The 17,477-nt window shown below is 40.2% G+C and overlaps 1 protein-coding gene across 1 annotated transcript; it reads left to right on the top strand.

The window, feature by feature from the left end:
- Window positions 1-392: 392 nt before the first annotated feature.
- Window positions 393-17,275, top strand: pgbd5 (piggyBac transposable element derived 5). The gene is made up of 7 exons (XM_026355188.1): window positions 393-1,101; window positions 5,706-6,136; window positions 9,126-9,260; window positions 11,339-11,519; window positions 13,038-13,235; window positions 14,141-14,246; window positions 14,751-17,275. The coding sequence occupies exons 1-7, from the start codon at window positions 732-734 to the stop codon at window positions 14,944-14,946; spliced, it is 1,617 nt and encodes a 538-aa protein (XP_026210973.1). The 5' UTR covers window positions 393-731; the 3' UTR covers window positions 14,947-17,275.
- Window positions 17,276-17,477: the final 202 nt, after the last annotated feature.

A 17,477-nucleotide genomic window follows, 5' to 3' on the forward strand; every position in this document is an offset into this window, starting at 1 on the left:
ACATAATGACCTGTTTCTCTAATAACCCCTAATAGATATTTAGCCTCTTACTTGAACTAGAAATACCTGCATGAAACTAGGGTTATAAATATGTATATTTATAGTACTGGGTTTGTTCTGGGCCCTGGGCATTATTCCCTAGCAGCATTTTATTTATTGTATTTTATAATCAGTAATCATATATATATATATATATATTAATCCAATGTGGTTAAATTGCATTTATTTTCATAAATACTATTTTCATTTACATTCATTTCATAATTTAAGCCTCCGTGAGCCGCTTTTCTCTGAGTTTAGGTTTAGAAAAAGCATCTTATTGGACGCAGGGCAGGGCCACGCTGTCAGGTGATGCGGCTGCAGCCACTTCTCTATTTCTCTGTGTGTGTGTGTGTGTGTGTGTGTGTGTGTGGAGAAATCGCTGGTCTCTCAACCCGGATGCTGTGTTGTAACTATTGATGATTTCGCCCAGTACGCAGCGCTGTAGGCTGAGCGAGGAGGCGGAAATATTTCAGTACCCTTGAAGCGGACAGCTCTCCTCGGATCCACACGCTTCTCTCCACCCGGCTCCGCACCAGAGGCTGGCGGGTGGATCATACTCCATAGCCTGAGATAGGGGAAGGTGTAGCCGCCACCATAAAGGGAACACCTCCCTTTTCTTGCAGATCGTGATCACTTGCACATCGCTGAAGACAGAGAAAGGGGGAAATAGAGCATCACTACACAGAGAGATGGCGGAGTGCGGGCGGAAGGCGCTGTCTCTCCTGGAAGCGGCCCGCTCCCGGTACGAGAGCCTGCAGATATCCGACGACGTGTTCGGCGAGTCCGGGGACGATAGCAGCGACAATCCCTTCTACAGCACCTCCGGGGACTCCGACTCAGACAACTACATAGCTGAGGTAGGCGAGGAGGACCAGCAGCAGCAGCAGCACCACCAAAAACGGGGCGAGAAGGAGAGCGGACACAGCGGGGGAGCAGGAGGGGGCAGCGGGACCAGCGGCGCCGGTCCCCCGGGCGCCCTGTCCCGTAGTCAGGCAGAGGAGGAGGGCTGGATGGAGACTCTGCAGGATGTCACGGTGCCGCCGTACAAAGAGACATATGGTGAGATGCATGACAAGATGAATAAGGTCATTTGTACAGTGGGGAAGAATTGCCCGTGGGTGTGAAGTGATGGGATGGAGACAGACAGAAATAATGCAGTTCATGTTTTTCAGGTCAGCCAGGCCACTGCTGTGGGTCTCTGTCTGGTGCCAAAACTGCACACAAAAGGCTTTGGCACAACTGGATGCTTGTTTAATTTTCATTTGTCTGCATGGTCCCATCCTCCTTACCAATGGGTGTGTGACAGACAGAAGCATGACAGTGCATCATTAATTGCTCTACCAAGTTAATGGCAAACGCTTAGCCTTTGATACTTCCCCCTTTGGTGCTGTGGCACACATGCTGTCCTGTGTGTTTCAGGGCATTGCATAGAGAGAGACAGAGAGAGACCTGCTGTTTGATTCAGAGAAACAGCGTGCTATCTCTCCTGGCTCTGCACATGCATGGGAAATACACACACATTAAATGAATGTATGTGGAATACATGCAGATATGTTGACCCGTGTCCTCATAATACTCCAGCTGAAAGCAGCCTTAGTTGGTTCTCTTCCGATTTGTGTGAACAGGAAACAATTGTGTGCTTGTGTGTGAGTCGTGACAGTTAAAAAGCACAATGCATCCACACTGCTGTGTATCTCTTCCTCCTAAAAGCAGCATCTTTAACCCACTGCTAGCAAATACAGTTTTTATCAATTTGTCTACCACACTGTTCAGTGTTTATAAGGGATTTGTGTTTGTTGTGCATTCCCTTTCTGACAGGCTTGATTTGGATTTTTTTCTCCTCCTCAGCTGAAGTAAAGATAATTGGTGGAAATGCACAGCATATGGCTGTAGGAGATATGAGTAAAAAAAAAATTACATAGCACAAAATTCACTGTAGCTTAAATGTCAAGAAACCACTAGAAACGGTTTCTTTGGTGTGGTTCCTTTTTACTTGAGCAGAAAGCTGTTTTAAGGGATGAATCTTAAATGTCGTAGGCAAAGAAGATTCGTTTTGACAACCCAAACCAGGTCTGTTTTCATCTATACATGATTCAGACTTTATGTGTTTTCAGTTAACTGAAACCAAAATGAGCTGAGCTGAGGTACCATGAGAGTGTCTTCCGCAATATAAAGGTTTCAGGATGTTCTGTGCCTCCACACCTTCCCTCTGTTCTGGTCTGTTTGCCTTTGTTGACTTAAGCCAGGGAGACAGCAGGTGTGTCTGTCTACTCTTGTCTGGTTTGTTAAAATACAGTTAGTGCCTGTTTGAACAAGCACAGCTAGTGTGGGTGTGGTCCCGACACCCTGTGACAGGGTGCAGGTTATTAAGCGCAGCCTGGCTGGATGGATACAGTCCAGGGAGACTAATCACGCGTCAGTCCTAAAGAAATAAAGATCAAACTTTGATTTATTCAGTCTGAACAGTAAAGGCAGACTGAGCATCAGCGTATCTTTATAAATGTGTCCCTACTTAATTTGGTTAAACGTCACTTAATATCATAAGTGATATTTTTTCATCCATCTGTCCATTTATCGGCCCACCTGTCTGACTGCCCTTTTGTCATCTGCCTGTCTGTCTCTCTGTCCATTTCTCTGTCTGTCATTTCTCTGACGGTGAAAGTTGTGACACAGACGCAGTGCTGATGTGACAGCTCTGCTCCCTGCGGAACGGGCGCCCCGTACATAAATCATCAGCCAGCGTCAGAAAGCATCAAGTCAACCTCATGCAAACTCTCAAAGATTCAATCTGCTCTATGTGTTGTATTTTTTGTTTTGTGTAAACTGCTCTTTGGTTTTGAAACTTCCGATTTTTTTTGAAACTATGCTGTTTTTCTGACTTACATAAACACTTCATCTTCATCTCATGAGATTTCCCCTGCAGTGTGCAGCAAGTGGCAAAAGACCAAGTCGGGGATTATGAAGAGTACATCCACATTTCAGATTATATAACTACCTTTCAATGATGTGAAAGGGAATTAAAATCTGATAATCTGATAGATTACTGGTACTCCATATGTCAGTTCATCTGTTTATATTTCTGAATGTTGCCTTTTAGGATTACAGTGGGACTTCTACACACAGGCCAAAATAAAATAAAATAAACATTAGTATAAGTATAAGTATAAGTATGACATAAAAAAATAAGATGTGCTTGACACAAGATAAAAGATTATATATTTCCATAGTGGTCTGTTGACACTTAAAGTGCCCATATTATGCAAAACTCAAAATCTACACAGCTTTGCAGCGTGACAGTGTACAAGCACATTTAGGGAACTTCAATAACCTGTTTTATAAGCCCCCAGAGAAGCAGCATAATATGGGCAGATTAAAGGAAGTGTATGTAGCGTGTTTTATGAATAAAATGCTAATTTTGACAAGTTGGTAGAGAAGTTGTGTTCAAGGTCAGTGGTTCAACTCATCATTCGTAGGTGGCTTTGGATAAGGCACTGAAATCCCCTCGTAGTAACGCCATCTACTGTCTGTTAGCTGTCCAACATAGGTTTCCCTAAAGAGATGAATGAAATATATTAATATTATTCTTGTTGAGTCATCATAGTAGCTGAGTACTAGCTTTAAGTAGTAGGTTTCAGTACAATATAATTAAAACTAGCAATATTATTTTTGTGCACAGTTCAGTATAATGTATAGCAGCACAACACATCATTTTACATGTGATTTGGCTTAATTCTAAATATAATATACTGTATATTACAATCAGAAAATTGTCATCATTATAGTGTTGTATTCAGTTTGGTATATTTCACTGCTGCAGAAATTAGTCATAGAAAAGCCTTTAAGTCAAAATATCATCGTTTGTTTGGAAAATGTTCTTAAAGCTATTTCATCTACCTAGAGCTCAAATAATACTTTCTACGCATTCTTCAGCACATGACTGTAGATACTTTACCTCAACAATAGAAATACTATAACAGCTGATTACTGTGAGGGATCATTTGGGATTACATGCAGTGTAGGTGGAGTCTTGTAATGTGGGAATTTGATATTTCAGAGCGTCCTTGTAGCTGAACACTAATATAAAGTAGAGTTATGGAAATGATATGAGTGATACGGGCTGGACTGGCGATCAGCTGGCAGGGATGTATAAAGAGAAATAAATGGATGAGGGTTATATTTGTTCAGCTGCAGATGAAACAATTCCATTATCCATAAAATGAAGAATTCGGATTGGGGTTGTGTTTTTGGCTTCCTCCTCAGCTGAGGTGAGCCATTTTTCCTGGATGGACCGTACATTTCAATCTCTGATGTTTTTATGGAGTCACACAGGATTTAAAATTCAGCTTTCAAGTCTAATGGAATGCAAATGAGTGGATTTTGAGCTATGCCCTGCTACATCTGCTGTCTTGGCTGTGTGGCCATGCTCTACTCTTTTTTTTTTTTTACCACTGTATGAGTACATATTACTTTAAACTTGACATTAAAATACAGAAGCTTAATTATTTTGGTTGCACTTAGCCACTCAAGACTAGATAAAGGAAGACTAGATAAAGTGAAATCCTTGTTCTACGTTGTTCAGAGATAATGAGATTGTGCTGTTCAATTGAGCCTGAAGTTGCTTTGCTCTGTGTCCAAATTCTCTCTCATAGAGCCAACAACCTCAGAGAAAATCTGTAATTTACCAGAACAAATACTTCCACCCAGGCGCTGCCTTGTGTTTTTACTATATTCCTCAATTCACAACATTAAGCTCCAGAGAAGAAGCCTTTAAATGAGACATAAGTGTCACTTAGTAAGTAAGCTGAAGTATTTCGTGTCATCTTATCATTTATGATTACCAAGTATTTCACTATTGAAATATTGCTTTTATCCATTGAATTCAATAATTGCATTTGTTTATCCACACTAGTAATAGAAAAACACTAGTAGTTGTTTTTCTATTACTTTAAGTGAACTTAGCTGCAATTTCTTGAGTCACCTCTTCAATTATTTCATATGACAGTGCATGCTCTCTCTATGTGTGTTTGCAAGTCCCTGGGTTTCGGTGCCTTCATTATTATTTCATTAAACATGTCATTGTATTGCTGTTTAAACAACATTAATTCCAGTCATGTCTTGACAGATCACATCAGAAAATGATTTTGACGGATAGCCGGCCATTACTCTAAAGTAAAGAGACAATGAAACCTTTAGCAAGCTTAGAAATGCCACAGTGTGACAAGCCTCACAGTGTGGTGGCTGTCATTTAGTTTAAACTTTAAACTGCTGCCCTGGGCTTTTGACGTTCACACCAGGGCTGCTCTGACTCATTTAAATCCAGTGATTAAACAATATGTGAATGTAAAATATACTGTAGGACTACTGTAATAGACTTTTCTCTGTTCTCGTGAGTTAATCATGTAGTTGTTTAGTTAAGCAAAGAACAAATTGTATGCATCCCACACAGTCTTGACAGTGACAACTCAACAAAATTCAGTTTTGTGTCTTACAGCTGAGAACATTTTATTCAGCAAAGTCAGTGAAATTGAAGGCTTGTGGCCAAAGTTTAACAACTGGGATTAAGTGACAGTCGTGTCAGTGAGTTAGCCCATGTGGGACTCTCAATCTCGCTGTTGTCCTCTCTCACAATGCTTCACTTCTTTTCCTGTCCTGTCTTGATCCAGGCCCGGCTCAGAAGATGCCAGACACCGCCACAGCCCTAGACTTCTTCCAGCTCTTTGTCCCGGACAATTGCATCCAAAACATGGTCACCCAGACAAATATGTACGCCAAGAAGTTCCAGGAGCGTTTTGGGTCAGACGAAGGCTGGCGTCCAGTCACAGCCCAGGAGATGAAGGCATTCCTGGGGTTTGTCACCTCCACCAGTGTGCACCGCTGTGAGTCAGTGCTCAGCATCTGGAGCTCAGGTTTCTTCAGCAACCGCAGCATCGCCTTGAAAATGAGCCAGGCACGTTTTGAGAAGATCCTCAAGTACTTCCACATCGTGGCTTTCCGGCCGTCACAGGGAAGCAACCAGGGCCTGTACAAGATCCAGCCCTTCTTGGACTCGCTGCAGCAGTCGTTCAGCTGCACCTTCAGACCTTCACAGACACAGGTTCGTAGCTGTGCAGTTGAGACAGTTATCGGAGTCGTTTAGGTTTAAATAAGCATACGCTATGGAAAACGGTGTAGATACTGTTTTATTTTAGGTGTATTCATATATACACGCCAAGGAGTTACCTAAAACTTAAAATGGGAAGGAATTTGCTCCTGAAATAGGGCATATCACCTAAATATCTCCCATAAGTAATCTTAGTTTAAAAAACTTCTATACAGCAAGTTGTGCTGTGGGTAAGATCGACTTCATTTCCATTGCACTGGATGCATTAGATCCACATTTATGCAACTGGGGCAGTGGAGCACCGGCGTTGCTGCTCTATTTTTGGTGGTCTGGACTTTATTCAGCTCCAGATTTTCTTTCTTCTCCAGATAAACAGCAGCAATGATGATTTGAAAAGGCCCCATGAATAAACCGCCTGATTTAAATCAAGCCAACATTTCCATATCATCGCTATGCTTTTGTCCAAAGTGATTACTATATTATCTGTATGTGATTGCAGAGAAAGAAAACAACAGGAAAGAAAAGTGTTCTGCCTGAGCAGCGAGAGAGCGCAATCACACAAATTGTTTTCCCTCAAACTGATGGAAATCATGTAAAAAAGAATGACAACAGCGCCCAGTGTTGTGGCGTTATACTTCATGAAAAATTAACCCTAGTGTGTTATTTTCTGCTGATTGTCCATGTGCAGCTCGGCTTGGATTTACCCTTTGTAAAACACCAGTGACTCATGAAAATGGTGCCACAGAAATTAAATGTCAATTTTAGACTGCTTGGCTTGTTATTGGAGGACACTTTGCTGTATCCACATCCTTTAAGGGCTTTCTACATTTGACTACTTGCCCTTCTTTAGTAATAACAAAAGATCACCCATCATATCCAAAATCTAGCTACAAGCAGGTAGCCACGAGTTGATAGATAGGAGAAGTAAGTTATTTCTAAAAAAATCAAGTGCTTTAGCATCAGTTTTATTTTGAAAGGTGATGTATTTGGGAATACAGTCCTCGTATCACATCCACACCTCGCTCTGCTGTGTAATGTCACCATTAGAACAGTAAAAATGTAGAAGGTGATGTGCATTAATTGGGGGTTTGGTGAAATATGGTTTGATGCTAAAGCTCTGTATTCACTTAGATCTAAAAATGACTGATACAATGAGGGCAGGCTGGTCGTCAGACAGCGTGTTTGCGTGTCTCTAGCTGTAGAAGGGTTCATGTGAATCTAGGCCAGTTTGTTTTATCTGTTGGTTTTCTGTGCCAGGGGCAGGGAGTTAGTCCAAATAGACAGAGAGGCACAGACGGAAACTGTTGCTCTGCAGATAGTTGAAAAGTCATTTACTCATTTCATGACGGACACGAAAGCAAGAAGGGAAGGAAGGAAATTATAATCTTCATCATTTGTTTGGTTCTAATCGATTGATGTGATTAGGCTCATAAATTGACGAAACATTTTCAGGAAGTGAATTTAAATGATGAAATGAAATAAATGAAATGTTAACAAGAACAGGAAATTTAATTCAAATTAAACAAGATGCCTAATACTAGCATTTTCTGTGTCAGCCTTACAATTTAGTAGTCGCTGTGATGATCTGTTGATGCTGCTTTGTATTTATTTGCAAGTTTAAAATCTTTAAGCGCATTTGTCCCAATCCTCACAGAACTGTGTCCTGTGTCGTGGATAAATGAATTTCCCCCCTTTCTTTTTACAATAAATGATTAGTGTGAACAAGGCAAAGCGTTTACTCCAAGCATTCATGTACAAATATAACCTCGTTTTCTGCAGTTAAGTAATAAATATCTTATTATCTTATACCAAGTGAAGCAATAGCTGTCGTGCTAATGTGTGGCAGCTACAGGGTAACATATTTCCTAAAGGGTCAGTCTGCTTTGAGTGATAGCATCCATCCTAAGGATATAAAGCTCTATCAGTTTTCACATGTGTAAACCATCTCCATATTTGACTGGGAAATATTGCTGTTGGTCCATAGAGCGGGAGAGAGCTGTTGGTCGCGTCACAGTTCAACTTTAGTCAAATTACGATGGAGGCAGGGGAGACACCAGAGGAAGGGAGAGCCGAGGGAAATTTGAAAGGCAAATATTTATCGTGTGGAAAATGGTCAACAAAGAGTTGTAATAAGCCGGTTATTGTCCAGGAATGGGTTAGAAAATCCTCTGTTGTGTGTGTGTGTGTGTGTGTGTGTGTGTGTTCTGAAATGCTTTTTTTTTTTTTTTTTTTTTTTTTTTTTTAAGCTTTTTCCAATCCTAAATTGGAAATATATCCTCAGATCTGAACCATCCAAACTATTTAGAGACAGTGAATAGATTCAGGAAACACTAAATATACAGAGCAAAATATGTAGTAGTAGTACTTGTAAGCAATTATTTCAGAGGTGAATCAAAAAAGTCTCTTTTATTATATTTTTATGTTTTTATTCTCCGTCCTATTTAAGGAAAATTGGTTTTCCCCATGCCACATTTACACTCAAGTTGAGAACAGCCTGCAGAACTAAACACATTTTTTTCTCTACTTTAGCACAGTGTTACAGTCAGGTTTTATCTATTCCTCTAGATGTATTTTTCATTTTGTTTATTTTTCATAGTCAGAATAGTAAATCACAGATATTTTTTCCAGTGGTTATGTAAAGGAAGATGTAGGTCAGTCATAAGGAAATGTACCCTGGGGGGATAACGTATACAGTGAATGCAAAACAATAGAAAAATGTAGAAGTGGTAATAGACCATGTTTTTCTTCTCTCTACAATATAACATTTAACACATTCAAGACTTGTTAGGATGTTCAGTTGGCTGCCTTTTTTTCTTATCTTGCCCTTAGCTGTAGTGTCACATCTAATATCTCTCACACAAAATACTTTTCTTTCACATTGTTTTTCCAATACCACCTCCTACTCGTACTTTAGTTGTGATATGTTTATATAAAACGTACAAAGACAAACTCACATTCACAGTAACGTTACCTGTGTTTCCAGGCTCTCCACGAGCCCTTGATAGATGAGGATCCAGTGTTCATCACTACCTGTACAGAAAGAGAGCTGAGGAAGAGGAAGAAGAGGAAGTTCAGCCTCTGGGTTCGACAGTGCACCTCCACCGGATTCATCTGTCAGGTAGCAGCATGCAACACTCGGTGTGCTTGAGACAAGTGGAGAGCGGCAGTGATCACAGTTGTTTCATGTCTCCCTTGTAAAAAAAAAAAAAAAGGTGCAAAGAAGAAGAAGAGAGAGTGAAGAGATGAAGAGTATAAAATTGCTCTAAAGTTTTTATAATCATTATTTTATGCTTTTAAACTTCATGGCAGAAATCTTGAGACTTTGATCTTCACCAACATTTAACATTTTATGCAGTATAAAGATATGTTGTTGTCAGATTTTCCAGCTGGCTGACATCACAGACAGAGCTGCTTTGCTCGCTAACAACCTTGCCCTTACTCCAACCTCCACTCCTACACTGCTTTGCTTACATAATGACACCATTTAACCGAGGCCTGGCGCTACACGAGGACTGTCAGACCAGTCAAAGCATTGTGGAGGGCATCACAGAGGAAAGAAAATAGAAACCACAACTGCCATACTATTTTCTAGAATTTGTTACCAACTCCTAAACTGCAGGTTGTTTAAGTGATAACATGTTTTTATCATAGTGTCATGAAGACTGTGACCATGTTTGAGCAAATCAAATACAGAAACCCCAACTGTCGCTGAATGATTTAGCAGTGGAGCTCCACTCGCTGGTGACGGAAACCGCTGTTGTCAGCACGGCTGTGATTCTCAGTATATTACTTACTTGTTAAAAACCTATTAAAAGGCCATGGGAACCACTGATACAATCATAATGTGATAACTGCTACAAATAAATGGCTGCTGAGCTCTTAACCTTATAAACAGTGCTTGTGCAGCTTAAACCAGCAACGGGCCGAACTGAAGGCTGAAAAAACAGCATAAACCATTGTGCATCCACTTACTATTGTATTTACTGAAGTGCAGTTCAGTGATGATGACTACAGCTTTAGTGACACCCAGGAAACTGCAGTATCAGCACTTAAACATTTGCTTCTTATCCTCTGCTCTCTACGCTCTAACTGTGTCACTCTCAAGGTCTCCGTACACAGGTACTTGTAATATAACAGTAACATGTCACCCACTCACTATAAGGACTGTCAACATATACTGGTGTATGCTTATTCAGGTTTGAAAATGACCTGTCCAAGGACAAAATTAAACAGGCTTTTGGAGAAATTGGATTTACAGCAATTTAATAAAACAGAATCCATAAATACAAAGATATATCTCAGGCATAAGACTATCCAGCAGGGAAGTGTTTCCTTCTTTAGCTTGGGTGAGGTCCAAAATTACATTAGTGGGTAGAAATAAAACCACGATCAGAATTATAATTGTCTGTTTTCCTTCTTTTAGTTGTTTCTGGTTGAAATGATGTAACTAATAAATCCAACTATTCATCTCATTGATGGTAATCCCTAATTTACTGTGTAAAACGGCTTGTGTGCAAGAAGCATCACAGGCTCTGTCATTAAAAGCCATGTTCCATTATCTCATCCATTTAACAAATAAGCATTAGCATTCACACCGACTGTGGCCATTTGGCAGTAACTCAGTCTGCTGTACACCGACGGGTGTCTGAGATCTTCTCTTTCTAAATGAATTGTGTCGAGGGAAGAAAAAAAAATCTAAGAAATAAAACAAGTTAATGGAGCGAATCAATGCGATTCCATTAAGCCAGGGCAACACACAGGGATACACACACACACGGAGACACGTGGAGTCACCACTTAACGGCTACACGCCTGACGTAGATGCAGGCTAATCAGGCTAATGCCTGAGAGTTGATGAACAACAGCAGAGGAGGAGCTGTGTGTGGTTGTGTTTGTTGTGTATATGTATATTTGATAATGGATTGCTTCATAAGAACTTGTGCCTTAGTAGCAAAAGATATCGAGGATCATTTGAGGAGCTATTGAGGGCTTCAGGGGAAGTGCACGTCACTCAATATCAATATGATATGTAATATTTCTTAACTTTAAGAAAAGCAAAGTAAGACACTGCAGCTTCTACAGGATTTATTCTGGCTGAAGGGTTTTCTCATGAAGAGGACAACCTATCTTAATAAAACTGTAGTTTCCTTTCTGTCTGATCTACAGCAGATGTTATGTCTTTCCCTCCCTCTGCAGATCTCAGTCCATCTGAAGGAGGGCCAGGGCACAGATGGTTTGGCCACCTTGAAGAATAAGCCTCAGCTCCACAGTCTTGTGGCCAAGCAGCTCTGCCAGAACATCTCCGGCAAGAACACAATCATCTTCACTGGACCGTCCATCACAAGCCTCAGCCTTTTCACTGAATTCAGTAAACAAGGTACACAAACAAACTACTACAGCCGATATTATAGCTGTTGGTGAGGCTGCCTGAATAAAACATCTCATCATCTTCCTAGTTATCTCCCTCCTCGCTCGTTTTCTGCTTTTGTGGACAGATTTATATTTCTCATCTCATCTCCCTGCCTTTTTACATTTTTTATTTGTTTGTTTATTTTTAATCATGTTGTCAAGATCAACAGCCTCGAGCTAAACAGCACGGAGAGTAAGACAGTGTGCTGAGTATCCCCTTCAACTGAGATTTCACATTGTGTGAATTCATGTCATGTTTTTGCATTTTTACATTCACATTACATTACAGGTACAGTGGAGGCTTGAATTATCCCTTACTTACACTTTTTATCACCACAGCTGACCGATATTTTCATTGTGGGAATGTTTGATATTTATGCGGATATCCATCTTTAAAATAGAGCTCTGATTTTTAAGATTATTGCTGCAAGGACGTATTTTATTTTGAAAATATAATCCTACTGTGGCAGGGTGAGCCACATTTTAATCCTCTTCAGTGACCTGTTTTCTTTTGTAGTAATACTAGGAGACAGTTTCATCTTGTCACAAGAGGCTAGAAAAGAGGCAGAGAAGAAATATTCGGCTGTACAGCTCAGGAGGCTTTGATGATACCATCAACACAACCTGGACATTGAAAAAATCGCTCTCACAATTACAGATGAGGAGCAATTTTAAACTCAACTGAGCAGAGCTGCAGTGCGAGTAAAGAAAAACAAGTGCAGAGAGATATAATCAATATTTTGTTGTCCTAAGTGGGTGAAGCTACCACACGGCACCGAAAACTGAGTTCTGAGCTCAGAAAGGCACTGCCTGATATTTTTCTTTCAAATTTATCTTCATGGATTAATTAGCAGAGTTAATTGCCTTGCAGTAATGTGTGGACACACTCACACACTGTACTACACAGATAGGGGCCATGCTCCAAATTGAGAACATTAACAAATCAGCAGCAGTCAGCCACACGATTGTTTTACCACTGCTCATCCATGTTAGAAAGGAGTGGAAAGACAACCGAAGAAGAAAAGAAGTAGGGCAGCTGTGAGAGACAGTTCACACTAATTTATTCTGTGAGTTTTTGTTCAATCTAGAAGCAGAATGCACAAGAAACACAGACGTTAATGCAGGGGATGGAGTAAAGTAACACCGCGAGCAACAATTATTTTTTTTAAATGAATCATTTCATGGTTTAATCTAAGAAAACACAAACAAGTTGCTTGTTGTGTCTGAGCAAAAACTCAAATATATACATTATATATAATCAAAATAGTTTCTGGATAATTATCTGTCCATAAAATAATCAACAAATCAATACCAGGTCTTCATTTTCTCAATTCATTGAATAAAGGTCTGGTCTATAAAACAAAAATGCCTGCTGCAGTTTCCCCAGAGCCCAATTTAACACATTCTTGTTTGTAAAATATGTATTACTAAGTTCTAGTAAGAGTTGTCACATCACGTCTTTGTATTTTGTCTTCGTCTTCTTCAGATATCTATTGCTGTGGTCTGCTGAGCACCAGGAAGAGCGACTGTACAGGCCTTCCACAGAACATGCTGGTGTGCAGCTCGACGCCAGCGCAGCGCGGCCAATCACGGGTGATGATGAAAGGCAGCATGTCGCTGATCAGCTGGTACAACAAGGGACATTTCAGGTTCCTCACCAACGCTTACTCCCCAACAAAACAAGGTGAAGAAGCTGTTTTCCTCATGCACTAATGTACTTTATACATGTCATCGTTAGCAATAATCAACTTAAGATATGTTTTTTACTGGATCTACGTTACAATCAGGTGAAATTGGCTCATCATTCAGTATTCGCATTAGGGAAAATAAATAATTTCTAATCCATCATAATCCATCTCCAGGAGGCACCAGGATCCCGATACTCACCTCTTCTTATAGCATAATCCACTCCCAATTAAACAAATGTTTTGTTAGGTTTTACATCTAGTTGAAGAGCTCCAGCGTGTCTGAGAGTTTTGTGAATGATGAGCGTGAAACCGACTCCCCAGATCAGTTAAACTGTGATTATCCAATATTGATTTTTTTTCACTTCTGTGTGTGTTTTTCACTCCACCTCAAGGTTAACAGAATAGCTGGGATCTCACTCATAAATACATTTCTTTCTTATCATGAAGGTTTTAAAGACGCCATATTAAAATGTACAAAAGAAAGCATAATTGTATAGCTGGATTATACTTAATATTGCTGAAACTGTATTTTAAAACAGAGCAGCAGATATTTTTTTAAGGCAAGAACAATGTATAAAAGTGGGATTGTTCATGCTGACTCACACGCGGCTTACTGGGACTTAAAGGAAACAGAGGCATTGTTAATATCATTTGTTACACCTGCTGTGAGTGTGTGTTTCCTGCTGTGAGTCCAAATGTCTGCTATGCTAAAAGGCCCTCCAGGTACCAAAGAATAAATATGCACAAACTAAAAAACAAAGAGGCTGCCGGCCAGGTGATCGCACAGTCTGGCAGAAAGATATCTCTCAATCTCAGTTTGTGATGTTTGTGTGTGTGTGTGTGTGTGTGTGTGTGTGTGTGTGTGTGTGTGTGTGTGTGTGTGTGCGTGTGTGTTTGGCAGGTATGATCATTAAGAGGAAAAGTGGGGAGATCCCATGTCCTTTGGCTGTGGAGGCCTTTGCAGCTCACCTCAGTTACATCTGCAAATATGACGACAAGTACAGCAAGTATGTATAAAAAAGCATTTGATTCCCCATGATACACGTCTTTAGTTACAGTCTGGTATTGACAGTGAGTGATTATTTCGATAATAGATTTATGGTTTAGTTGTTCTAAACTAGCTTCTTTGGCCATTCTATAGCATTTTATAGCCATAATAAGGAAGCGTGGTATACTTTTGGCAGCAAACCTTCGATATGTATTGCCTTGTTACTGACATTTCTGAATCAGTTGACTTGGCTCTTCTCCACTTATACTGCCGTCACACTACATTTAGCACAGCACACATAGATATTTGATGTTTTATCGTACATTGGTTCCATTTCAAAGCAAATTATTCAGTGAATTTTGTGCCATGATCCTGTTTTTGGCACCTGCGCTGGCCTGCTGTTCAACTAAAGCCAGATAGTCTCACTTTGTAAAATGTATTAGTAGAGTGTTACATTTATTCCTTCATTGAATGGGGTCTTTGTGTGGAAACTGTGGAATGAGTATGTATTTTTCTGTCATAGGTACTTTATCTTCCATAAACCCAACAAGACCTGGCAGCAGGTGTTCTGGTTGAGCATCAGCATCGCCATCAACAACGCATACATCCTCTACAAGATGTCTGACGCCTACACGGTCAAACGCTACAGCCGAGCGCAGTTCGGAGAGAGACTGGTCAAAGAGCTGCTGGATCTAGACGACTGCTCCCCCACGCAGTGAGGAGGAGGAGGAGGACGACGACGACAGCAGGAGCACACAACAAAAACACACACACACTCAGACACGCATAAACACAAACCCCACACACTCTTCATTACGGCTGTACAGACTCTTCGGTCTGTGTCTATGTGATAATACGGAAGCAGTGCCAAGCCTATTTCTCTCTTCCTCCAGTTGTTTTTTGTGGTACTGTAAATATTCATTAACACATGACTGCACACTACACAGTAGAGAATCATGAGCCATGGGACGGTTCACATGACTTAACTGCAACTTTTACCCACACAGATTTACTAAGGATTTGTCAGCAGGAGATATGTCACGAGCAGAGATGAAGACTAAATCATGTCACCTTCAGGTTATAACTCTTGTCATAGAGTGAAATTATTGACATGAGCCTAAATCTCCCATGTGAGTGTTAAAACATCTACTCGTCAGGCTAAAAGGCTACATGTAGCTTGATATTTACTCTCTGCAAAAACACCTGTAACAAAAACTTAGTAAACCAGGACCATGGTGTGTTCACACGCTGCATGCATACAGAATCTGGATCGTGGTGTTCTCTTGTTCAGTGTGAAAATGACTGCTGTTCCAGATGGGTTTTAAAACTTTCGTTGTGTATTTATTTAGCAAGTGGAACTGCCATGTGTGTATGTATGTGTGTGTATGTGTGTGAAACTGAACCTGAGTATGTATATGTATGGCTTTTGTGACCCAGATGTGTTGTGTTGCTGCATAGTGGTGCTCACTAGAAGAAGACTGTACTGTTTGGTGACGCAAAGCCACACGCAGCAGTGTGACGCAAAAACACACGTTGGAATAGCCCAGAAATGAATAAAACATATTTGGTTTCCGGTGTCTTTAAGGCCTTGTAAACCTAGTTATGAGTTTGCCTCTATGACGGTAAATAGTGATTGTGACTGGTGAGAAACACATTCAAATAATAAGAGTAAAGTTTTAGTTTATCTGCTTTGTGAGGACGGTTTGCTTTTCTGTGTCATTTTCTTAAAAAAGGTCCTCACTCATCTCAAACAAGTGAGAAGAGCACAGACAAAAGCAGTTATAGATAAAGGTGCTTTGCCACTAATTTACCTATAACAAATGTCTCTGTGGAATTTCTCACAGCATTAAAATTTCCTTCATTGGTCATAAAATCACTTGGGCTGATCCGTCCTGATTTTCAGCCAACAAACTACAAACAAAACAACAGGTTTGCAGTTGTATAACCGAAACTGTGAAACTATTGGGAGAAACTTTTGTGCTCGTGTGTGGGATCACAGATGATACTGTGTGAATCTGCTTGAAAAAGTGGGTTTTCTGGGTTTTAAACTAATAACTCATCTAATCTGCAACATGCTTTTCTACTAACAACGCTGGCATTGCCAGATGAATTTGTCATATTTGTCTGTTGCATTACTTGTGCAGCTGACTGTGCTTTGGCTTCGCCGGCCGTGACGTTCACAGTCTCCTTGATTGAATGTTCTGTAAGCCAGTGTTGCTAAGCAACAAGTGCAGTCTTGGCCAGTGGGCAGGGGTTTGGATAATATTATTTGGCAAGATTTAGGTCCAGGAAGTAAAAACTGAAATCCTTGGGGGCTTACTGTATAAGACGTCCCAGAAAACCAAATGTTGCAACAAATCTTAATGTTGAGAAAATCATATTTTTGTTTTTGTACCTTCTCACCCAGCCTCATCCGGGTCTCACATTGGTGTCATCAGAAACCAAAAAGTAAAAACATAGGCTATATTAAAGACCCTTAATTTATTTATGAGAATATTTGAAAGTACTAACAGCTGTGAACATGTTGCCTTTTTATAATTTAGGCTTAGAATAATCCATGCCATGTTTGTCTATCTGAAATTGGTGCATTTGAATAATTATTGTTAATTCTCTTCCTGTGGCCAAGTAATGGATTTAAAACTGTCATCTCTTGGAAGTGTGAGTGGAGCGGCTATCTGCGACAAAATGCACTTAACTGTCTTTAGACCACACTGCTGTGTGTAGCTTCAATCAGGATTTCGGCCCGATATGCTTTGCTTCACATGTTCTGTGGCCAACTCGTTGCTGTGATGCTCGAATCATGATATGAACACTTCAAGTGGAAGATTTTGATGTGTGCTTGCTCCATCGCCATGGTTTGATGTGTGAAAACATGTTATAGTAAGATGACGGTGTTTAAGCTGGCAGAGCACAGTTGTCGAGTAACTTGCTGGCAGGACTAAAGCACTTTTCTCCATCACAGTCTTGCACTTTGAGGAGGGTTGTAAAGATAGAAACACGTTTATTAGATAAAGTTTTTGGTTTCGAATTGAACCCAATCGTAGTGTAAACTACTCTCAGAAAAATAAGGAATATATGAGTAGATAGGTTTTTGTAAATATACATAAGTGAAATGGATTATATAAGATGACACCAATGAATTAAAACTAAAAACGAACGACTATAACCAAAAGAGAAAAGATTTCCACTGTAGATTTAGAGTTCTGTGTGTGAATAATTTGTTTACAAATGATTGTTTGTTTGTACGTTC

This window comes from Anabas testudineus, chromosome 15 (genome assembly GCF_900324465.2).
Source record: "Anabas testudineus chromosome 15, fAnaTes1.2, whole genome shotgun sequence".
Lineage (NCBI taxonomy): Eukaryota > Metazoa > Chordata > Actinopteri > Anabantiformes > Anabantidae > Anabas > Anabas testudineus.